The sequence below is a fragment of the Stegostoma tigrinum genome, chromosome 9, assembly GCF_030684315.1.
Source record: "Stegostoma tigrinum isolate sSteTig4 chromosome 9, sSteTig4.hap1, whole genome shotgun sequence".
Classification (NCBI taxonomy): domain Eukaryota; kingdom Metazoa; phylum Chordata; class Chondrichthyes; order Orectolobiformes; family Stegostomatidae; genus Stegostoma; species Stegostoma tigrinum.
The window spans coordinates 34,089,260-34,115,136 of NC_081362.1; the positions used below are offsets into that span (position 1 = coordinate 34,089,260).

The 25,877-nt window shown below is 41.8% G+C and overlaps 1 protein-coding gene across 1 annotated transcript in view; it reads right to left on the reverse strand.

The window, feature by feature from the left end:
- ezrb (ezrin b) overlaps nucleotides 1–25,877 on the reverse strand; it is a 152,888-nt gene that overhangs the window by 46,893 nt on the left and 80,118 nt on the right. Inside the window, exons 4-5 of the mRNA XM_048536465.2 lie at nucleotides 20,638–20,733; nucleotides 4,716–4,990 (exon numbers count right to left, since the gene is read on the reverse strand). Of these exons, the coding sequence (XP_048392422.1) occupies nucleotides 4,716–4,990; nucleotides 20,638–20,733 (371 nt within the window). The remainder of the gene's footprint in view (nucleotides 1–4,715; nucleotides 4,991–20,637; nucleotides 20,734–25,877) is intronic.

Here is a 25,877-nt window from a genome sequence, read left to right on the forward strand (position 1 = left end):
TCCACCTGTTTGGTCGCCTTCTCAAAGAACTCAATAACGTTTGCGAGGCACGACCTACCCTTCACAAAGCTGTGTTGACTATCCCTAATCAAATTATTGCTTTCTACATGATTATAAATCCTCTCTCTTATAATCCATTCCAACACTTCACCCACAACCAAAATAAGGCTCACTGGTCTATAATTACCAGGGTTGTCTCTACTCCCCTTCTTGAACAAGGGGACAACATTTGCTCTCCTCCTTTGAAAGCAAAATGTTTAACATTAATGTTGGGTTTAAAAATGCATTTTGCAGGAGATAGCAAATTCTATACTGAATTTTGTAGAGTGGCCTGTCTTATTTTAGTTACTTAAAATGCAATTGGTCCTCAACTAGAGGGTCCAAAAGATGAATAACAGTAAGTGACATGAACCACAAATGCTGTTCCATTCAACTGTGGTGTTTCAGATCTCAGCCTGGAACGTGCTAGCAGCTGTAATCCAAATTTCTCCACAGAAAGGAATATAAATTTATAAAATAAAACAGTAAACTTGCATATCATTTGATTAAAGGGCAGTAAGGGAGAGAAGGGAAACAAATGGTATGCTCACTCAGATAGAAAGAACCGCCAATGCTGGAGTTAGAGATGACACAGTGTGGAGCTGGAAGAATACAGCATCAGAGGAGCAGAAAAGCTGATGTTTCGGGTCCGGACGCTTCTTCAGAAAATTCTGCCCGGCCTACTTGTGTTCCTCCAACTCCACACGGTGTTATCTTATTAAATGGTATGCTCAACCTCAAGGCAAAAAGGTATTAGGGCAGGTGAGAGCAGGTAACATCGGAAAATAAAAACTTGGGGATAAAGGCCATTAGTGCGGTCTAACAGCAAGATGGAAATCAAGAAGCTAAAAAGGATTACAAAATACTGCCTAATTCAGGTGCACCTGAACTTGTTTTTAAGTGACAAAACGTGTCGCCACAGAAGACCAGTAGTATCCTTATAAATTTAAAACTAAATTGTAATTTGCCAATATCAACAGACGTCAGTTTAAATTTGGAATTTATCCACCAGATAGCAGCTGAAAAAGTCCTTAACCACCTTCAGGGTCCAATTCAAAACATTTCAGAATGCACAAGTCCGAGAAAAGTCTGGGCTGAGACAGCTCCATTAGCTTGAGAGATATGCACAGGGCTGACAAGGTTAAATGTTACAGCATGCAGTTTCATCTGCAGCATAACTAATTTGCCCAAATGTCCTCTATGTTCCATCTGTGCTGTAAACTACACAAATGCTACAGATTTCAGTTACACTTTGATTTCAAGCTTACTTCAAACAAAAAATACTTCGAATCATAAAAGCCACCAATAAAGTCAACAATATTCAAGGAACTTTGTACTTTCTATAAATCTTACTTGGCATGTCATAGCAATATTGAAAGAATTGAACCAGATTAAGAGAGCAAAGCAAAATTTTAGGTGTTGCATAAGCATTGGTCCAGTCCTACTTTTCTATTTTACATAAATTAACTAGTCAAGAAAACAGCTGTGTTCTGATCAGCTGCATATAACCACAAATTCAGTTAGCTCCCATTTCCAGGTGAGTTTCTCAGAAAATTAGCACAATGCAGCGCTGTAAAATAGGATAACAGAACACACCATAAAACACACTTGTTTACAAAATAATTGATTGCATCTCACAATGCTAATATTATTTTGATTTGATTTTTTGATTTATTAATGTCACATGTACCAAAGTACAATGAAAAGTTTTGTTTTGCATACCACAGAAATTGAATTAGGGTAACAGAACAGAGCGAAGAATACAATGCTACATTAGCAGAGAAAGTACACAGAGTGAGGTCAATGTTAAATTTAAAACGTGAAAGGTATATTCAGAAATCTAACAGTAGTGAAGAAGCTGTTCTTGAATCTGTTATGTGCATTTAAGCTTGTGTATCTTCTGCCTGATAGAAGAGATTGGAAGAGATGATAACATGGGTGGGAGGGGGGTCTTTGATTATGTTGGCTGCTTTCTTGATGCAACAGCAAATATAGATAGAGCTAATAGATGAAAGGTTGGCTTGCGTGATGACTACTAACAACTCTAAGTTTCTTCTGGTCCTCAGCAGAACAGTTGCCATACTAAGCTGTGATTCATCCAGATAGAATGCTTTTTGTGGTACATCGATAAAAATTAGTAAGAGACTTTACGACCATGCTGAATTTCTTTAGCCTCCTAAGTAACTAGAAGCAGCGTTGTTTTCTTGACCATTGCATCAATGTGGATGAACCTACACAGATTGTTGGTAATCATCACTCCCAGGAACTTGATGCTCTTGACCAACTCCACTTTCGCACCAGGAATGTGGACAGGAGTGTGCCCTCTGTGTTGCTTCCTGAAGTCAATGATCAGCTCTTTCGTTTTGTTGATGTTCAGTTATCTTTACACCATGCCACCATGTACTCTTTTTCCTATATTCTATCCTGTCGTTGTTTGAGATCCAGCCTACAACAGTTGTGTTGTCAGTGAATTGAAGATGGAGTTTGCGACCAAATTTGGTCACAGTCATGCATGTACCAGGAGTATAGTAAGGGGGATTCTGGTGTTGAGGATTATCGTGGAGGTGTTGTTGTTGCCTGTTCTCACGAATTGCAGTCTGTGGGTCAGCAAGTTAAGGATCCAGTTAGAGGGTGGAGCAGAGGCCTAGGTCTTAGAGTTTGGAGGTTTAGTTGGTTGCAATTATAATGTTGGAGGAGGAACTCAGTAGGAGCTTGATGTGGGTATCCTTATTATCCAGATATTCCAGGCCTGAGCGTAGAGCCAGGAAGATGGTGTCTGCTGTGTATCTGTTGCACAGGTACGCAATTTGCGAGGGATCAAGGCAGACTGGGAGGTACAGTTGATGTGAGCTATGACTAACCTCTTGAAGCACTTTACAATTATAGAGATCAGAGCCACTGGGTGGTAGTCATTGAGACATTCAGCACGAGTTTTCTTTGGCACTGGGGTGATAGTGGTTTTCTTCAAGCAGGAGGGGTCTTCCTGCAACCACCAGTGTTCCTTAAACAGAATTACTAGAAAACTTATATTGAGGTGACTTTGATGCTTTTACAGTAATCAGTTATAGAGTTGATCACATTGTACCATCGACAATAGTTCAGTTGTAACCCATTATAAATATAAAACTAGTTGAAAAGGAAAGAGTAACCAATTGGCATCTCAAGACTAAACTAGAATAAAGGGAATGATTTCGATTTTAAATAGACAGAGTTGGCAAAATGAAGGGTCAGTTACCTCAATAGGTCAGCTTATTAAGAATAAAGCCAAAATGATAGCTTCAATTCTAGTTTTGGCTGAGGTAAATGCATCCTTGCCTTCGTTGCAGTGAAATCATGGTGAAATTGGGGCGGCATGGCGACTCAGTAGTTAGCACTGCAGTCTCAAAGCACCAGGGACCTGGGTTCGATTCCAGCCTCAGGTGACTGTCTGTGTCGAGTTTGCACATTCTCCCCATGTTTCCTCTGGGTGCTCCAGTTTCCTCCCAGAGTCCAAAGATGTGCAGACTAAGTGGATTGGCCATACTAAATTTCCCGTAGAGTTCAGGGGTATGTGGTTTATAGGGGAATGGGAATGGTTTGGGTAGGATGCTTCAAGAGGCGGTGTGGACTTGTTGGGCCGAAGGGCCTGTTTCCATACTGTAGGTCATCTAATCTAATCTAATTGCAAATAAAATTGACATTGCTATCTACTGAGTGAATTGATTACTATTAGAACAATATCCAAATGGAAACACAGTCATGGAAGCAGAATCCAATCCTCAGGCGGCAGCACTGTGGTTCAACAGTGCCTGGGACCCAGGTTCGATTCCACCATCTGTGTGGAGTTTGCATTCTTACAGTGTCTGTGTGGGTTTCACCTGGGTGCTCCGGTTTCCTCCCACAGTCCAAAGATGTACAGGTTAGGTGGATTGATCATGCTAAAATTGCCCATAGTGTCCGGGGACATGCAGGCTAGGTGAGCGTGCTGTGGGAAATGCAGGGGTCTGGGTGGGATGCTGTTCAGAGGGTCAGTGTGGACTCCATGGGCCAAATAGCCTGCTTCCACACTGTAAAGGTTCTATATTCTACTTCATTCTGGCAGATTAACAACTTTTCCATCCACGCAACAGCCATCACCTTGAATAGATTCCATTGATTGCCTTCCTAAATTACAACCCCTCTCTAAACCAGAGAACACAGTTTAAAAATAAAGGGTAGGCCATTTAGAACAGAGGAAACTAAATCACAATAAATTACAACCCCTCCAGAACCAGAGGACACAGCTTAAAAATAAGGGGTAGGCCATTTAGAACAGAGTTGAGGAAAAACTTCTTCATCCAGGGAGTGGTGGATATATGGAATGCTCTGCCCCAGAAGGCAGTGGAGGCCAACTCTCTGGATACTTTCAAGAAAGAGATGGATAGAGCTCTTAAAGATAGTGGAATCAAGGGTTATGGGGATAAGGCAGGAACAGGATACTGATTGTGGATGATCAGCCATGATCATAATGAATGGTGGTGCTGGCTGGAAGGGCCAAATAGCCTACTCCAGCACCTATTGTCTATTGAAATTCAGGGCCTGTGCCTCTAACATTATAAAAACAAACAGCATTCTTAAAGGCTGAACTATGTAGAAGCTCAGTTTGGAGCTTTGTCCAGTCTAAGTCACAAGTCACAACATCCTATACATTTACCTACCGCTGTGGGAGCAGGCGGTCAGATGTAAGGTAACCAGTCTTATGAGTTTCCATGCTGAAGTCTCCAAACTTTGCCTGGACTGCATAGGAAGCAAGCAGCACAGCTGTTTCAGGAGGGCAGTACATTTCATCAGAAAGAATGCCTTCCTTCACCTGAAGGAAGAAAAGCCTCTGAGTAACCTCCTGGATTAGTTCCTCAGCCACATCCTCAGGAAAGAACTTGGCACGAAACTTGAACTGAGCAGGACTTTCTTTCTTCAGATCTTGGTGAGATACCTAACAGTAAGACACATACTTTGATTATTTTCTCAAAATGAAACCAAAAGTGACATTCCACTAGTAAAATGACAGAATAGAAAAATTACAGAATAATTTAGGCATGAAGGAAACCAAACAGCTCTTCAAGTCTATGCTGGTATTCTGTGCTGCAATTTCCCCCTTTCTAAATCAGTAGTGCTACATGTTTATTTTCTGAAGAGGACCCACTAAGTATCCTTTTGAAATTTTTGATTATCTCAGTTCCCATTAGTGCAACAAATTCCAGGTTATTACCATGTCCTACTTTTGGATATTGTTCCTTACACTCTATTTGCATCTCTTGTCAAAAACATCATACCTGCATTCCATGAACCAGCAGTTAATGGGAACAGTTTTTAAATTTGTCTATCGTATCCAAATTAAAAAGTTAATTTGCTATGAAGGATGTTCAATGAAGGTAAATAAATAACCACACTTTTCAACTGCAACTCAGCAAGTTAATAGGCTGTCCCCACCAACTATTGTAAATGACAGTTGATTAACGAGTTGTAACCTGAGCTGAAAAGTTATTTGTTAAAGCAACTTGAGAGAATCTGCTCAGAGTGGCAAGATATTGGGAGAGACTACAAATGTGATGCAGAGGATAGATGCTAGGTAAAACAAAGAAAAGTTAAAATTTTTTGTTAAATGCAGAAACTAACTTCATTTTTGACAGCAATAAGTGTGGAGCTGAAGGAACACAGCAGACCAGGCAGAGGAACAGGAAAATAAAATGTGAGGCTGGATGAACACAGCAGGCCAAGCAGCATCTCAGGAGCACAAAAGCTGACGTTTCGGGCCTAGACCCTTCATTTTGTGCTCCTGAGATGCTGCTTGGCCTGCTGTGTTCATCCAGCCTCAAATTTTATTATCTTGGAATCTCCAGCATCTGCAGTTCCCATTATCTCTGATACTAGAGGAACAGGAAAGCTGATGTTTCAGGTCAGGACCCTTCTTCAGACCACTGTGTTGCAAACATATTGTAGACTGCCCCAAGCACAGGTAAATGACAGCACAAGGAAACATTGTATGTATAGTCTGCATTAAAACAGTTCATTTTTAAAAAGGATTCCACATGTTATGCATGATATTATGACTGGCAATTTGTCACAGTGGCAAGGTCTGAGGAGTTGCACACAAAAATCTCAGTTGGTATGCTGTAATGTCCGCATTGTGGAACAAGTAAACTAACCCAAGGAGTTAATCAATGCTCAGTGAATGAAATTAGGCCACTATTAACATGACATGGTGAAATAACAAGAAAACATCATGCCAATGAGGTCTATCATAGTTGAACAGTCAGCAAGTTAATCTACAGGCGTAATACATAGACAACCATTAAACTGTGCTAAAGTGCAGAAGTCAGCCCTTGATACCTTTGGCCATTGCAGCAGAGTGACACGAAAACATAGCTTTCTGGTAAACAGATCAATTCCTCTTTTGAGGCACGTTTAATTCACAAGAAAAGCAAGTGATCAGGTTGTTCCAGATCGATAGTGTACAGGGAAAGATCAAAGATATTGTCAGAACTTTCACCAAATTCCCTAGCTTAAATTATGATACAGCAGAATGCCTAAAAACATGTAAATATCATTCAGTACTTTGGCTTCTAGATTTGGGTGTGTCAGATGCATAAAATCAAGCCTTTAAAGATTTGTTTAGCAATTGGGAGCAAAGGTCTACAAATCAGGATTGAACTGAACAAGTCAGGATTGCATTGAAAGATTCCCAAGAGTTTCTGGATTCAAATCAACTAGAAATTGTGTGTTTTCTAAACAGAAATCTAGAATCCATGGACCATTTTGAGAGCAGATACAAAGAGAAAAGCTTCTTGTGATTTTTCAGATGAGCGACCGAGAAAACAGAATTGAATCAATACTTACATCCATCCACATGGAAGCATTCCAGAGAGATTTGTTAGAAAAATCAAAGATATAAAGCATTGAAGAGCTACTGAAGGTGGACACAAGTAGAAACTCAACAGGTGACAATCACCAGAACACCCAAACAAAGCAAGATGTCTAGCAGATGCGGTTTTCTACACAAGAAAATGACCAGCTTTTAAGTTTGTACGACACATGGCAGAAAAGAGGGGCTGTATGCCATAGAAAAGGCTGTTACAGCTACACAGAGCCACACATTGTTCGGAACAGACTGCAGAACGTACATTTTCAATATTATAATAAAAGGCCATCTGATATCCAGTCAGGAATTTACGCAAAGTGAAACTAACCCTCAGAATTAATCTATCCCCAACAAGCATTGGATTATTAGCCCATTATCAATATGACAGAGAGCAATGCAAAGCACAGTATTAAGCAGAAGGTAACAATCACAGGTGGTTCAATAGTTGGAGAAGCAGTCATTAATGCATCCACCAAGTGTTGTGAATCTTTCAAGGGTAGGGCAATGGGTGTGGTGGCAGTGGTGGAGGAAAGGATCAAGTATTAGACTTACTAAGACCATCACATGTTAGGGAGTATACAGACATCATGAGACTGGCAAAAATGGTGTAGGAAACAATGGAAAGGCAGTAAGCAGTATTCATAAAACTATTATGGGATTGGAGAAAGACGATGTAGTTAAGAGTTCATAGACAGAATCCATTTGGCTAAAATAAAAGAATGCATAAAGTTGTTGGTGTAAATAGTTTGAAACAATTTGTTCGGACATATTGGGACATTTTCAGCACAGATGGGTCTTCTGGCCCAGAGGAACAAAGCAAAATGAGCAAAGAAAAAATAATAATAATTGTGTAAAGTGTACAAGAGTAATCTGTTGATAGGGGATAGGTGGGGACATGGGCTCAAGGCCACAATCTGCTAAGCCATGATCTTACAGGCAGAGCAGGCGAGAAGAGCCAAACAACCTACTCCTGCTCCTAATTCATATATGCATATTACCGAATTTCAATCTAACACCATTGGAGCAATGATTCAATCATGGCTGATAAGTTTTTCGACCCCATTCTCCCGCTTTCTGCCGGTAACCCTTGATCCCATTGATAATCAAGAGCCTGTTTGCCTCAGTCTTAAATGTACTCAGTGACCTGTGGCAGTGAATTCCATAGATTCGCCACTCTCTGGCTGAAGTAGTTTCTCCTTAAAGGTTTTCCCTTTACTCTAAGGGTGTGCCCTTGGGTCCTGGTCTCTCCAAGCAATGGAAGCATCTTTCCAACATCCACTCTGTCCAGGCCATTCGGTATTCTGCAAGTTTCAATCAGATCCCCCCCACATCCTTCTAAAGTCCAATGAGTATAGTCCCAGAGTCCTCAAATGTTCTTCATATGTTAAGCGTCTCATTCCTGGGACCATTCTTGTGAACCCCCTCTGAACTCGCTCCAGGACTAGTACATCCTTCCTGAGATATGGGGCCCAAAATGGCACACAATATTCCAAATGTGGCCTGACCAGAGCCTCAAAGTTGCAGCAGCACATCCTGCTTTTATATTCAAGTCTCTCAAAATAAATGCCAACATTGCATTTGCCCTTTTCACTACTGACTCAATCTGTAAGTTTACCTTGAGACTCTCCTGGACTAGAACTCCCAGTGTCTTTGCACTTCAGAGTACTGAATTTTCTCCCCATTTTGAAAATAGTTCACGCTTTTATTCTTCTTACCAAAGTGCACGACGTCAAACTTTCCCACAGTGTACACCACCATCTGCCACTTCTTTGCCCACTCTCCTAGCCTGTCCAAATACTTCTGCAGCCTTCCCACCTCCTAAATACTACCTGTCCCTTCACCTACCTTTGTATCATCTGCAAACTTAGCCAGAATGTGAAAAGTTGTAGTACCAACAATGACCCTTAGGGAACACCACTTATCACTGGCTGCCATCCTGACTAAGGCCCTTTCATCCCCACTCTCTGCTTTCTGCCAGACAACCAATCTTCTATCCATGCTAGCACATTGCTTCTAACACCATGAGCCTTTATCTGACTCAGCAGCCTCCTGTGCTGAATCTTGTGAAAGGCCTTCTTGAAGTCCAGGTAGATAATATCCCGTTGGCTCTTGGTGGTCTACCCTGCTCATTACTTCCTCAAAAGAATTCTAGCAGATTTGTTAGGCATGACCTCCCCTTGATGAAATCATGCTGACTTTACTCTATTTTATCATACATTTCCAAATGTTCAGAAATCTCATCCTTTACAACGGATTCCAAAATCTTACTCACGACCATAAGACATAGGAGTGGAAATAAGGCCATTCAGCCCATCAAGTCCACTCCGCCATTTAAATCATGGCTGATGGGCATTTCAACACCACTTCCCTGCGCTCTGCCCGTAGCCCTTGATTCCTTCTGAGATCAAGAATTTGTCGATCTCTGCCTTGAAGGCATCCAACGTCCCAGCTTCCACTGCATTCTGCGGCAATGAATTCCACAAGCCCACCACTCTCTGGCTGAAGAGATGTCGTCTCATTTCAGTTTTAAAATTTACCCCCTCGAATTTTAAGACTGTGCCCACTGGTCCTAGTCTCCCCGCCTGACAAACACAACTTCCTAGCGTCCACCTCTTCTAAACCATACATTATTTTGTAAGTTTCTATTAGATCTCCCCTCAACCTTCTAACCGCTAATGAGTACAATCCCAGGATTCTTAGCCGTTCATCATACGTTAAACCTACCATTCCAGGGATCATCCGTGTGAATCTCCGCTGGACATGCTCCAGGGCTAGTATGTCCTTCCTGAGGTGTGAGGCCCAGGTTAGGCTAATCAGCCTGTAACTTTGTCTTTTGCTTTAGTCCCTTTTTAAGCAGGGGTGTCACATGAGCAATTTTCCAGTCCTCTGGAACCCTCCCTGACTCTAGTGGTGATCTTTCAAGAATCACTAATGCTTCCACCATCTCTCTCTTCAGCCATCTCCCTTAGAACTCTGGGGTGTAGTTCATCTGGTCCAGATTACTTACCCACCTTCAGGCCAATCAGTTTTACTAGCACCTTCTCCTTGGGAATGGCCACCTTCCTCAGCTCTGCCCCCTGACTCTCTTGAATTTTTGGGATATTACTGTGTCTTCCACTGAGAAGACTGATATGAAGTAATTCATAGAATCCCTACAGTGTGGAAGCAGGTCCTTCAGCCCAATAAGTTCACACTGACCCTTGGAGAATCCCATCCTGACCCATCCCCCTATACATGGGCGGCACGGTGGCTCAGTGGTTAGCACTGCAGCCTCACAGTGCCAGGGACCCGGGTTCAATTCCAGCCTCGGGTAACTGCCTGCGTGGAGTTTGCACATTCTCCCTGTGTCTGCGTAGGTTTCCTCCCACAGTCCAAAGATGTGCAGGCTAGATGGATTGGCCATGCTAAATTGCCCGTAGTGTTCAGGGGTGTGTGGGTTATAAGGGGATGGGTGTGGGTGGGATGCTCCAAGGGGTGGTGTGGACTTGTTGGGCCAAAGGGCCTGTTTCCACACTGCAGGGAATCTAAAATCTAAAAATCTAAATCCATCTATTCTATACATCCCTGAACACTATGGGCAATTTAACATGGCCAAACCACCTAGCCTGCACATCTTTAGACTGTGGGAGGAAACCGGAGTGCCCGGAGGAAACCCATGCAGACACAGGGAGAACATGCAAACCCGACACAGAGGGTGGTAGCAAACCTGGGCCCCTGGCGCTGGAGAGACAGCAGTGCTAATCACTGAGCCACCGTGCCGCCCCCTCAGTTATTTTTCAGTTATTCAGTTCCTTAGCCATTTCCTTGTTTCCCCACTACTATCTCACCACCATTACCCAGTGGTCCAACGTCCACTTATGCCTCTCATATACCTAAAGAAACTCTTACAGTCTTCATTTATATTACTGGCTAGCTTACCCTTATATTTAATCTTCTCCGTCCTTATTTCTTTTGTTGTTGCAGTCTGTTGGTCTTTGTAAACTTCCCAGTCGTCTGGCTTCCCACTGCCCTTTGCCACATTATATGCTTTCTTTTTTGCTTTTATGCCATCCCTAACTTCTTTAGTCAGCCACTGTTGCCTCACCGACCCTGTACCATGCTTCTTTTTCCTAGAAATGAATTTTTGCTGCATCTCCTGAATTACTCCCAGAAATGCCTGACATTGCTGTTCCACTATATTTCCTGCTAGGCTCCTCTTCCTGTCAATTCTGCCCAGCTCCTCCCTCATCTCTGTAGACAGCTTTATTTAGCTGTAATACCATTATCTCTGATTCTATTGTCTCCCTCTCAAATTGCAGAGTAAATTCTATCATCTCATGATCGCTGCCTTCTAAGGGTTCCTTTACCTTAAGATCCTTTATCAAGTCTGCCTCATTGCACAACACTAAATCAAGTATTGAGTGTTCCCTTGTGGGCTCCACCATGAGCTGCTCCAAAAAGGACATTCTTTTTTGGAATCATGGACATTCCAAAAACTCCTTTTCTTGCAATCTACTACCAACATGTTTTTCCCAGTTCACCTGAATATTGAAATCCCCCATGATCACTGATATTTTGCCTTTCTTACATATCTTTTCTATTTCCTGGTGTATCTTGCTCCCCAGCTCCTAACTATTGTTTGGAGGCTTGTACACAACTCCAACTATGGAGTTTTTAAACCTTTGCGGTTCCCCAATTCTGCCCCCACAGATTCTACACCATCTGACCCTACTTTGTTTCTTCCTATTAATTTAATTTCATTTCTCACTAATAGGGCAACCCCACCTCCTCGACCCATCTGCCTACCTTTTCGACTGGATGATTTCCTTGCAGCAGAGGATATTGAGGCGGGGTACGTGATTGAGATATAGAAGAGACAGAGGGGAGAAAGGGAGAAACTTTCTCTTGATGGAGGGACCAACAACCGGCAGACATAGATTTATGGTAAATGGCAGGTTTACAGGGGAATGTGAGGAAGAGGGTAACAGGAATCTGGAACTCATTGCCCATGAAGAGTGGTAGACAGAGAAGCCTTCACAACATTTAAGAGGTATTTAGATATGTACCTGCAATGCCAAGGCATATAAAACTGTGGGGATAGGTGCTGGCAAATGAGATTAGAATACGGTCATTGTCTTTGACTAGTGCAGACTTGATGGGCCTTTTTCTATTGTGCAGAAGTCTATGACTCAAACAGAAAAAGGAAGTGCATCTGCAGTTAAAGCTCACACAAAGATTAAAGCCTATCGTGTTATGGCCTAACAAATTCGTATTAGACTCCAGAGCAAAAACGGTGTTTGACAGATTGATCTCTGATAAAAGGATTAGGACAGTTGATGAGGGCAAAGCAGTTTACGTTGCAAATATGATCCTTTGAAAGGCATGTCAAATTACTCAGGACAAATTTATTCGATTGATTCATTGTGGAATCGAAGGAGGAACATGTTAAAACATCGGATAATTGATAATGAGACAGGAGTAAATCTTAAGAGTTAAGTGTTAAAGGATCCTATAGAAACATGATCATATGAAGAATTTCCCATTCAGATTATGTGACAAATCTGGATCTGAAATTAGTACTGTACCATTAACTTTGTTGCCTTGATGCGAGTTTATGAGAATGTATTGGGGAAACAGATTAAAGAGCAAGCTGGTAAAGTAGTATTGGCAGACATATAAAAATTTTTCATAAATACCAACAATATATTCTGTGGAGAAAAATAAAGACTAATTGGAAAGATGAACCAATCATAACTAATTAAGGAAAGCAAGGGTAAGATCAATTTGAAAAGTGAAGGCATACACACTACGGCGTTGATTAAACGGACAGCCAGATGCTAAAATTTTTTTAGAAACTAGCAACACTTGAATAAGAAAAAAAACCAGGATTATGGGGCAGATTTTCAAAACAAGGAGACTCCCATTTAGGACTTGTACCTTCATACAGCACAAAAAAGGCCCTCTGGACAATCAAGTTTGCATCGACATAACTACTACTAAAGGAGGATGAATCCCGATTTTCTGTAGTTGTCCCATATCTTAATCCTTATATATGTATTTTTTTTAAAAAAAGGTTTAAGTTTTCCAGCCTCCTCTGTATTCCAAGCAGTGCATTCCAGATTCGCACCATCTGTTGAGTGAAAAGGTCTCTCCCCGCAAATCCATGGCCCTTGCCCCAAAACTACGCCCTCTCATGACTGACCCCTCGACAAAAGGAAATAACTGTTCTCTATCCATCCAGCTCATACCTCTCTATCTTGTACACCTTAATCAAGTCATCCCTCAATCTTCTCTGTCTAAAAGAAAACAATGAAAGCTTACCTAGTCTCCACTTATAGCTCAATTTCTCCATCCTGGTGAATCTACCCCCCCCCCCCCCCCCCCCCAACCCCCATATCCCCTCTAGTGCTATCACATCCTTCTTGCAGTGAAGTGACCAGAACTGCAAACAGTATTCCAGCTGTGATCTGACCAATGCTCTGTACAACTCCAACATTACCCCTTTGCTGACAAAAGTAAGTGCTGCATATGCCTTCTTTACAATCCTATTCACGTGCTCTGTCAAGTTGAGGGATTTCTGAATAATTATTCCAAGATCCCCCTGTTCTTATTGGCTACCCAGTGCCCTGCCATTCATTAGAAGAAGAAACAAGATGAAAGGGGAGTTAAAACAAGGGGAGTTAAAGTACATCACCTTGTATTTATCACGGTTAAATACTGGTCACTGGTCTGTCCATTTGACCAATCTATCTAACATCTTTCTGTAACCTACAACAATCTTCTTCACTATTAACCACTCCACCAGTCTTGGTGTCATATGCAAATTTTCTTAACATTCTCCCCACCTGCCACATCTTTATCTATGCGTATACAAACAAAAGGGTCCCAGTACTGATCCTCGAGATACACTACTGGACGCTGGCCTCCAGTCACTCTTTCTACCACTACTTTTGTGGCCTATTACAGTTTCTGATTCATCTTGCCCAGTTTCCTCAATTCCATGTGCTTTAACCTTCTCAATCTCCCATATGTGAACCATGTCAAAAGCTTTGCTAAAATCCACATAACCTACATCAATTGAACTTACACACAATTACATTTTCTAAACATTCTAACAAATTTGTTATCCATCTGACAAAGCCAAGCTGACTACCCCTAATTAATTATGCCTTTCCAAGTAAATATTAATTCATTCCTTCAGAATTATTTCTAATAGTTTCCCTGCCTACAATAAGAGACTCACTGATCTGTAGTCTCCTGGTTGATCTCTACCACCTCTCAAAAAGTGGAACCAGATCAACTGTCCTCCAGTCCTCTGGCACTTCCCCATGGCCAGAGAGAAATTAATAATTTGTCAGAGCCCCAGCAATTTCGTGCCTCACCTCCCACAGCAGCCTGGAATACAATTCATCCAGCCCAGGGGATTTGTCTGTTTATGAACCCAACGGAGCCTCCAATACCTCCCTATTTTCTATGTCAAACTGTGCAAGTTCCACAGTCCCTGTTCCTTAAATCAATACCTGTGCTTTCCTCTTCCAGAGTGAAGACCCTGTTCAACACCATTTAAATATCTTGCAGCTTCACACACAGGTTGGCCCTGTGATCCCCGATTAATTATTTTTTCCCCTTTAATGTATTCATGAAATATCTTGGGATTTTCTTGAATCCCGTTCAAGATCCCTTTTTCCTCTAATTGCTTTATGGCTTTAAGAGGTGTATTTGGATCAGATTCTTTTTCTGTTTTGTTTCTGCATTCATTCGTAATTTAAACTGTTTAAATTTCTTTTTCATGTTCAAATAGCTTCATTTATAATTGAATTTTAGCCATTTCCAAAGATTCAGATGGCATTCTTGACAATTACAATTGCTGCATGATTGCCAGAAATATCTCCTCTTTCCTCACATAGACAGACAACCCCAACTTCTGCTTGTTTACCAATTCCAAAAGCTTTGTCCTGCTCACCTCCTGTAAAACTCAAAGTGACTTATTTCAACCCATTTGTTTCTTTTGTTGTAGGATGGAGAAGAGAAATTTCTTCAGAGGGTCCAAGGGGTCAAGACATTTAATACATTAAAGGTTGTGGAGAACATGGAAGAAAGACTGGAGAGAGGCAAATGTAATTCCTCTCTTCAAGAAAGGAAATAGGGAAATCCCCGGCGATTATAGACCGGTAAGTCTCACGTCTGTCGTCTGCAAGGTGTTAGAAAGGATTCTGAGGGATAAGATTTATGACCATCTGGAAGAGCATGGCTTGATCAAATACAGTCAACACGGCTTTGTGAGGGGTAGGTCATGCCTTACAAACCTTATCGAGTTTTTTGAGGATGTGACTAGAAAGGTTGATGAGGGTTGAGCTGTGGATGTGGTGTATATGGACTTCAGTAAGGCATTTGATAAGGTTCCCCATGGTAGGCTCATTCAGAAGGTCAGGAGGAATGGGATACAGGGGAACTTAGCTGCTTGGATACAGAATTGGCTGGCCAACAGAAGACAGCGAGTGGTAGTAGAAAGAAAATATTCTGCCTGGAAGTCAGTGGTGAGTGGGGTTCCACAGGGCTCTGTCCTTGGGCCTCTACTGTTTGTAATTTTTATTAATGACTTGGACGAGGGAATTGAAGGATGGGTCAGCAAGTTTGCAGACGACACAAAGGTCGGAGGTGTCGTTGACAGTGTAGAGGGCTGTTGTAGGCTGCAGCGGGACATTGACAGGATGCAGAGATGGGCTGAGGGGTGGCAGATGGAGTTCAACCTGGATAAATGCGAGGTGATGCATTTTGGAAGGTTGAATTTGAAAGCTGAGTACAGGATTAAAGATAGGATTCTTGGCAGCGTGGAGGAACAGAGGGATCTTGGTGTGCAGATACATAGATCCCTTAAAATGGCCACCCAAGTGGACAGGGTTGTTAAGAAAGCATATGGTGTTTTGGCTTTCATTAACAGGGGGATTGAGTTTAAGAGTCGTGAGATCTTGTTGCAGCTCTATAAAACTTTGGTTAGACCGCACTTGGAATACTGCGTCCAGTTCTGGGCGCCCTATTATAGGAAAGATGTGGATGCTTTGGAGAGGGTTCAGAGGAGGTTTACCAGGATGCTGCCTGGACTGGAGGGCTTATCTTATGAAGAGAGGTTGACTGAGCTCGGTCTCTTTTCATTGGAGAAAAGGAGGAGGAGAGGGGACCTAATTGAGGTATACAAGATAATGAGAGGCATAGATAGAGTTGATAGCCAGAGACTATTTCCCAGGGCAGAAATGGCTAGCACGAGGGGTCATAGTTTTAAGCTGGTTGGTGGAAAGTATAGAGGGGATGTCAGAGGCAGGTTCTTTACGCAGAGAGTTGAGAGAGCATGGAATGCGTTGCCAGCAGCAGTTGTGGAAGCAAGGTCATTGGGGTCATTTAAGAGACTGCTGGACATGTATATGGTCACAGAAATTTGAGGGTGCATACATGAGGATCAATGGTCGGCACAACATTGTGGGCTGAAGGGCCTGTTCTGTGCTGTACTGTTCTATGTTCTATGTTCTAAAGGGGAGTTATGGCTGCAGTCAGATCAATCATGACATTTCAGTGATGAAGCAGACTTGAGCATCTTTATGGCATACTCCTTTTGTTATCTGTTTTTTTAAAGATGCCACAAATAGGAATGTTTGAAAAATTTTTTTTAAAAATCAATTAAATTCTGGTGGCAGTGGCAACCTAAATGCAACACTGCTTTTAACCCTTTGATGATGAATAATTGTGGATTTTACCCTCTCTTCAAACTGCACACAGCTGAAATATGGTACTCCAGAAACATTAGCATTAGGAATATCAATTTTTTTTTAAAAAATGTATTGGATGTGAATAAGAGGCGTTGTTAGTAGGTTTGCAGATGACACCAAAATTGGAGGTCTAGGGGACAGCAAAGAAAGTTACCTCAAAGCACAATGGAATCTTGATCAGACAGGCCAATGGGGCTGAGGAGTGGCAGATGAGAGTTTAATTTAGATTAACGTGAGGTGCTGCATTTTGAAAAGGCAAATCAGAGCACAATGTAGCCACTTAACGGTAAGGTCCTGGGGAGTGCTTTTGAACAAAGAGACCTTGGAATGCAGGTTCATAGTTCCTTCAAAGTGGAGTTGTAGATAGTGAAGGCGGTGCTTGGTATGCTTATCTTTATTGGTCAGTGCATGGAATATAGCTGTGGGAGGTCATGTTGCAGCTGAACAGGACGTTGGTTAGGCCACTATTGGAATGCTTCATGCATTTCTTGTCTCCCTGCTGAAGGAAGGATGTTGTGAAACTAGAAAAGGGCTCGGTAAAGATTTACAAGGATGTTGCTTGAGGCTATTTTCCTGGAGCATCAGAGAGCTTCACAGAGATTTATAAGATCATGAGGGGCATGGACAGTGTAAATAGACAAGGTCCTTACCCTGGGTTGGTGCAGTCTAGAGCTAGAGAGCATAGGTCTAAGGTAAAAGGGAAAAGATTTAAAAGGACAACTTTTTCAGAGGGTGGTGCATATATGGAACAAGCTGCCCCAGGAAGTGGGGAAGGCTGATACAATTATAACATTTAAAAAATAATCTAGATGGCTATATGAATAGGAAGAGTTTAGAGAGATAGATGCTAAATGCAGGCAAATGGGACTAGATGTATTTAGGCTATCTGATCAACATGGATGAGTCGGACCAAAGGGTCTGTTTCCATGTTTTATATCTCTATAACTCTTGAAACTCTAGAACCCTTACATAGCGTGGAATGGAGTCGTTTGGCCCATCAAGTCCACACCAACTCGCTGAAGACCATTCCAGCCAGACATAGCCCCCTACTGTATCCCGTAACCCCACATTTACCATGGCTAATCCACCTAGCCTACACTTCACTTGATTCTAAGGGACAAGTCAGCACAGCAAAACCACCTAACTTGCACACCCCTCAGACTGTAGGAGGGAACCAGAGCACCCAGAGGAATCCCACAGAAACCAGGGGAAGAACACGCAAACTCCAAACAGACAGAGTTGCCCGGGGCTGGAATCGAACCCAGGTCCCTGGCGCTGTGACACTAATTACTGAACAATTGTAGTATTTTCTTGAACAACATTAAAAGAGGGCCTGCACTTGGCTCCCAAGAAGAATTTCAAATTTTGGAAATGAAATAAACAAGTGGAATGACAAAAGGAAGTACGAATTAAAATGTAATACAAACAGTAATGTAATAGACATATAAAATGTACTTTTGGTCGGTATTCAAGTAAGTACCAAAGGGAAGGAAATACATAGAATTGAAAAGAGAAGTAATGACATGGATTAATAAATTGACATGAATGACAGCAACTCAAAAGCAACCTTTTCTTCTCCCCTCCAGATTGGGAAATAGTTTGTGTTTGGATGGCTACCAAAGTCCCATCTGCCAGTTAAAACTGGTTCCATTAATCTTGCCTCTTTTGACACTTCACCTCAGTGTGGAGAACAACCATGAATAAACAAAACAAAAAGTTTTAAATTTGTATGAAAGTTGACAAAGCAGTAGATGGAGAGGGGATTATTATAGATTTCAACATGATATACAGGATTGTAAAAGCAACAGCAAATGGAAGTTAACTAGGTAGAAGTTCGATGTAATGGACTTTCAGGGGACTAATGTGGAAAGACAGCACAGTACAAATGGTGGGGTTTTGAAGTGTCTCTCTTCTGATCGATATTGTTGTTTCTAAAATACAAATTCCTTTAAAAAAAGGTTACACAAGTAGTAGTTAGAATTTGTTTGAAAACAAATGGATTATAAACTAAACAAAATCAGAAACTGCTGGAAACACTCAGCCGGTGTGGTAGCATCTGTGAAGAGAAAGCATAATTAACATTGTAGCTAGGAAAAGGTTGGCATATATGCTAGAAGTGTGGAGAGGCAGGGTGGTGGGGCGGAGATTCAATGATGGGTGGAGATGGAGCCCAGTTAGAGAGAAAAACAGTTGGGCAGACAAAGGAATGGGTAAAAGGTCAGCCTGGGATAATGACTAGTTGCTAACAGGGTCAATAGTGGCTGACAATGCATTGTTTGTGGTAGCAGTCCACGTGATGACAGGGTCTGGTGTGTAGGTGTTGGGACAAGGATGTAGGAGAAAGTTCACAAGCCCCTAGGTTATAGAACTTGATATTGAGACCAAAAGCCAGACACCTGGTGGTGGTGGTGGTGGTGGTGGGGGGGGGGGGGGGGGGGCGGAGAGGAAAGTGAGTGGAGAGAGGAAGAGAGGTAGTTTTAAAATGAAAGGTGGTAGATATTGGGAAGACGTCAGCAGTAGGTTCTTTACTCAGAGTGGTAGGGGCATGGAATGCATTGCCGGAGAGGGTAGTAGAGTTGGCTTCGTTTGGGGCATTTAGACGGCTATTAGACAGGCGTATGATGATAGTATCAAGGTAGGGGTGGAGGTTAGATAGACTTTAGGTTTAGGTAAAAGTTCGGCACAACATCATGGGCCAAAGGGTCTGTACTGTGCTGTACTGTTCTATGTTCTAAAAGTAGTATTTTGATCTTTAAACAAAATGCTGAACACAATTTTAACTCCTTTTAAGCATTTTAATTAAAGAACGCAATTAATGCAAGATGCATGACAGTAAAGTCCTAGTGCTGTGTGACAGTTTAGAGGACTCTGTGACATGGGATACTTTCTTCAAACAATGACATATGATCTAAAACACACTGAAAGGAGCAGTGGAAGCAGATTCAAGAACTGGATAAATACTTCAAAGGGAGGAAAATTTACCAAGTTTGAGTATACAGCAGAAGTGGGACTAAGTGGACTGGTCTTTCAGAGTGCTGGCACAGGAACAACAGGCTAAATAATTAGAGATAACACACTGTGGAGCTGCAGGAGCACAGCAGGCCAGGCCACATCGAGGAGCAAGAAAGTTGACGTTTCGGTTGGGACCCTTCTTCAGAAGGGTCTTCTTTCTGATGAAGGGTCCCGACCCGAAACGTCAACTTTTCTGTTCCTTTAATGCTGCTTTGGCCTGCTGTGCTCCTCCAGCTCCACACTGATCTCGAACTCCAGCAACAACTGTTCTTACTGTCTCAAGCTAAACAATTAGCTTCCTTTCTGCAATCTATGAAGAGTAACAGAGCTCTAGTAGAGCATGAAGCGCTCGCCACAGGAAACAACTGTCACAGAACTATGATGATACAGGGGTAGCAGGCTATGATTATTGTTGGATTATTCCAGCAACAAGCTTGCGCACGTAGAATTGGATGAATGACTGTGTTCTTCAGTGGTTATATCCCTCAGTCAGCAAGTATGCTTTAGCAGAATTAAACTAAAGCACAATGTCAAGAATGTTGAAAAATTTTTGAAAACTGAAAGTTTGAGTAATGAACAAGCTTTTCCTCTTCATTTCAATGCTAAAATATAGAAAGCAAGGAACCAGCTTGTTTCATGTTGTACAATTCAGTTAAATCACCAGTACTGCAAATAGATACACTTTCATTACATCTGGTACTCTGGACCGCCAAATCCACGTTCATAATGACAACCACTCCTTGATAAGCAAAAGCCAATATCCTACTTTGTAAGAAGAGTGTAAATTGTAACATCCTGTAAAACAGCATCAAATCACATGCTACTTTGATGGGGAATGTTTGAGGGTATTTTTGATAAAAGCTACTTTTATCCCCGCCATCTTGGGAAAAGAAAATGAACATGTAAATTACATTGTAGGATCACCTGTCGGAAACAAAAAAAAACTGGTTTGATCAAAAGTACATCTACCTTTTTCTCAAGCTTTAACCAGTTTGGGTATCCTTTGTTGTCTGTATATTGGAGTCCGAAATACCAGATCTCTCGTAGGCCAACAGTTTTAACAACCTGTATAAGAAAAACGCGTATAAAACATCAACTTAAAACCTGCAGCCTAATTGAGTTATTCACAAAACTCTTTTCAAACTGCACATTATATTCAGCTTTGAGCTCTCCATGAGACAGGAAAACATAGGATAAGAACAAAAGATCACAATTGAAACTTGGAGTATAAGAGTCGATGTTGAAGAAGTGATTGTGACAAAGTTAGCCAGGTGAACCTCAGAATATGAGTTGCCTGATTGGGGCTGTTAACAGAAGTGTCAGGTTCTGTTCGCTCAGAGCTGGCTCGGAGGAATCCGGACTAGCGACAAGTACAATATACCTGTAAATGAAGGGGTGACAGGATATCGGCCTCTGTGGAGTTATTTCAGTTGGAACCTGATAAATGAGATCAATCAATTTTGAAGCAAAGATGTCAGATCAGAGACAGCCTATAACAACAGCACTTCTAAAGACTCCTTTAATAAATGTTAAGATTGCACTCTGTTTTACGTAGGCAAACTGGGAGAAACCCCTCAATCAGGGAATAACTAAAGTTTGGCAGAGGAATGTCTACATTAAGCCAACTGAAGATGGAGTGGCTGTGTCTTGCTGTCTGGAATATTTTTATATCCCATTTCTTTGTAATCTAAGGTTCAATGGAAAAGAATCTCAACAGATTCAAAATTAAAATGTTGATCAGTCTTCAAAAGGCAATCCCCTCTGGTTTGAAAAACAGTCATGTTTCGGGTACAGCCTCTTTCATTTTAAAAGTTGCCAACTCAGGCAAAAGGGCCTCCCTACACACCACATGGTGTAAAATTGAAAAGGAGAAAATGCCAGGTTTTTAAAACAAAACAAATGCTTGGCACAGAAACAATAAAATATATAGATTGAAATAAGGTCCATGTACATGGCTACAAGAATACATATTCATAGCTCTAATTTAATGGTCTATATTTAATCATGCTTAAAACACAGATGTAGAGCCAGTTGCTTGAAACACAAATAATTCAGTACATTAGCAGCACTACAAATAGAAAGAAAAACTTTCAATACATCTGGCTACTCTGGATGTTATCATCATTGGCATCCACAGTGACACTCACTCTTTGATAAGAACGATATCATCCACAATGAATGGCACAGCAATTTTAACAATTGTTCGAGGTCGCATAACATGATGTGAAATTTTTGTGGTTTGGAGGCAGATGCTGAGCAAAGTCAAAATCGAATTAAACACGTCCAGTGTACATCAATGCCACCCTGTCCCATTGAAACCCCATACCAAGACCAGAAGGAAATGTAATGGATTTGATTTATGAATTTTAAGCAAGCATTTGATAAAAGTATCACAGGTTGGCTAATAATATTGGCTCTTGGGGAAAAAAAAGGGAAAAAACATTTTGGTGTAGAGGTGGACGAACACAGCAGGCCAAGCAGCATGAGAGCAGCAGGAAGACTGACGTTTAGGGCCTAGGCCCTTCTTCAGAAATGGGGGTAGGGAAGGGGAATCTGAAATTAATAGGGAGAGGGGGTGGCAGATAGAAGATGGATAGAAGAGAAGATAGGTGAAGAGGATACAGACAGGTCAAAAAGGCGGGGATGGAGTTCTCGGGAAAACCAAACGGAGGCTTAGGGGCCACTTTGCTGAACACCTATGCTTGGTTCGCATTAAACAACTGCACCTCCCTGTCGTGAATCATTTCAACTCCCCCTCCCATTCCACAGACAACATGTCCATCCTGGGCCTCCTGCAGTGCCACAACAATGCTACTCAAAGGCTGCAGGAACAGCAACTCATATTCCGCTTGGGAACCCTGCAGCCCAATGGTATCAGTGTGGACTTGACAAGCTTCAAAAATTCCCCCTCCCCCTAGAACATCCCAAAACCAGCCCAGCTCATTCCCGCCTCCCTAACTTGTCCTTCCTCCCACCTCTAGCCCCACCCCCATCTCCTACCTACTAGCCTCATCCCACCCACTTGACCTGTTCGTCCTCGCTGGACTGACCTGACCTATCTCCTCCCTACCTACACTAATGTTCACTGACTCCATCCCCACCTCTTTGACCTGTCTGTCTCCTCTCCACCTATCTTCTCCTCTATCCACCTCCCTCTCTCTCCCTATTTATTTCAGATCCCGCTTGCCTTTCCCCATTTGTGAAGAAGGGTCTAGGCCCAAAACATTAGCCTTCCTGCTCCTCTGATACTGCCTGGCCTGCTGTGTTCATCCAGCCCTACATCTTGCTATCCCAGATTCTGCAACATGTGCAGTTCTTACTATCTCTGGAAGAAACATTTTGACACCTTCTGTAACTTCTTAAATTTATGTTAAGGAATTTTTATTAACTTCAGAGAATGTTCTGTATGAACTGCTTATTCAGGTATACACAGTGGCTCAACACAGTACACAATGAAAAAAATGGCATCAAAAACATATTTGGGCAGCAGTGTTTAGCACTGCTACCTCAAAGCACCAGGGATCCAATTTTGATTCAAATCTTGGATGACTATCCGTGAGCAGTTTGCACGTTCTCCCCATGTCTGCGCGCGTTTCCAGCAGGCACTCCTGTTTCTTCTCTCAATTCAAAGATGTGCAGGTCAGGTTGATTGTGTCAATTTAGTATGTCAGTCTCAAGGGACATGCAGGGTTGTGTCAACAAAGGAAAGGAGAGGAGGAAGCAAATTTTTCCTGACCAAGATGGGATTCAATTTTTCTAGCGGGCATGTTGTCCACAAAATCCTAGTACAATGGAACATGCTGAAGTTAATAAAATTCTGGACTCATCATGATTAATAATGACATTTCACGGAGGGTTCTTATAGTCCATTAAAGGAAGCAGCTGCAAGAAATACTGTTGCAGATTATATCCTGATTTAAAAGAAACTCTTGGCACTGTGGCACCATTTAAATTAAGTGACTTTTAAAAGAAAGTTTATAGGAGGTTTAAAGAACCAACTGCAGATCAAGATTTGGACCAAAATGATCCAACGAGGAAAAAGGCTCAATGTTGAGACCACATTCACGTAAATGGCAGAAAGGATAGTTGCAAATTTCAAGAAAGTAATTTTCCTGAGCCAGCAGGGGTGATCCACCAGATGTCACAAGATTCAGGCCTCATCAGTCAAGCTCAGTCTCAAAGTCAGGAATGTAGATGTTACCACTCCCATTGGTAGGCATCAACCATCCAAAATGGTCTTATTGTAAGATCCAGATGGTGAGCAAAAATTGGAAAGAGTGACACTCCAAGTTGTGGTAAGGCTCTATGTTGCAGTCAAGGAGGTCATGAAAGCTAGTTCAGGAGGTTCTCAAATGCTCAGTTGGCAGACGTGGAAACAGAAGTTAGTTATCGAAGAGGAAGATGAAAAGTTGGTCTCACAACAAAACCAGCACATATAAAGATGAAAATAATGGAATAAAATGACAAAGTTAGGCAGTATTGCAGAGCGTACATGATATCAAAATGACAAAAAAGAGATACGGATAGTCTAGGTGAATGGGCAAAACTGCGGCAGTTGGAGCTCAATGTAAGAAAGTGAGAGTTTCTCCATTTTGGACTGGAGGGATACATGGGTACTTTCGAGATGGTAGAGTTAAATACAGAGGATGCCAAAAGAAACTTGGGGATTCATATGCCTAGATCTTTAAAATGTCATGAACACATAACAAATAATCGAAATGGATAATGGAACTGGAGTATGAAGATGCAGACATCATACTGCAGCTATACTAAACCCTTGTAAGACCCCACTGAGGTTTGAGAGCAGACCTGGGTATCATGTAGCTTAGAAAGATATATTGGCCTTGGAAGGAATACAATGTAGGCTTTCAAGAATAGACTTCAGCGGTTAAGTCTGAGAAGAGATTATGTAAATTAAATTTGTTCTTTTTTTCTAGAATTGAGGGGTTAGGCAGTGGTCTGATCAAAGTCTTCAAAACAGTAACAGGAGAAGACTAGATAAAGATTAAATACTTTCACTGGTTGCAGATTTTAGATTCAAAGGGTCACATTCTGAGAATTAGGGCACTATTCAGGAGAGTTGTTAGAAGCACTTCTATGCATAGAGTTAGAAGCTTGGAACTCTTCTACAAATGACAGTTGACGCTAGATCAGTCATTAATTTAAAATCCAAGATTGATTATTTTTTGTTCAAAGATATCAAAGGATATGGCTCAAAGGCAGATAAATGGAGTTAAATCACAGATCAGTAAGAATCTTGAGGGGGCTGAAGGACCTACTCCTATTCCTATGATAAAATTCCAGTATACAGAGTAGAAATGAAATTCAGACAGACATTCACAACTTGATTTCGTCATTGAATGTTGCTGCTTGTGTTGTTTCTGCAAAGTACAAGTAACTCCCAAGTCTCGTTCCCTTGCACAAAGCTGGTTGGTGTAAAGCCTCCATCTTCTGTCGCGACACTACGGATTTCTTACAGAAACTCAGCACTTGTGTATCGGTCAAACCAGAAACATGCCTCACTATTTTGGCATCCTACACCAGTATCCCCCATGATGACAGCATCACCGCACCAGCTTCAGTATTCAATGCCACACCAACTGCCAATTTCTAGACGCCACCCTACAACTCATCAGCTTTATCCTTGACCAGATTGTCTTCATCTTCGACAACTAGTTCTCCATCCAGACACATGGAACAGACACAGGAACTACATTTGCTCCCCAATATACCAACATTTTCATGCACAGGTTTGAATAAGAATTCTCTGCTGTGCAAAACCTCTGAACACTATACACCAGATACATTGATGACATTTTCTTCCTTTGGACTCATGGCAAGGAATCACTTAAACAATTACTGTGATATCAACAAGTTTCATCTCACCATGGAATTACCATAGTCTACTCTTTAGAATCAGTCTCATTCTTGGACACGTGCATCTCTATCAAGGATGGACACCTTTGTACCTCACTCTACTGCAAGCCCACGGATAACCTCACAATGCTGCAATTCTCTAGCCTCCACCCTAAACATATTAAACAACCATCCCCTACAGACAAGCCGTGCACTACACAGGATCTGCTCAGATGTGCAGGAACGAGGCAGACACCTGAAGGTGTTGAAGGACGCCCTCATAGGAAGAGGATACAATGCTCAACTCAAAGATCGTCAGTTTTGACATGGCACAGCAAAAAACTATAATGACT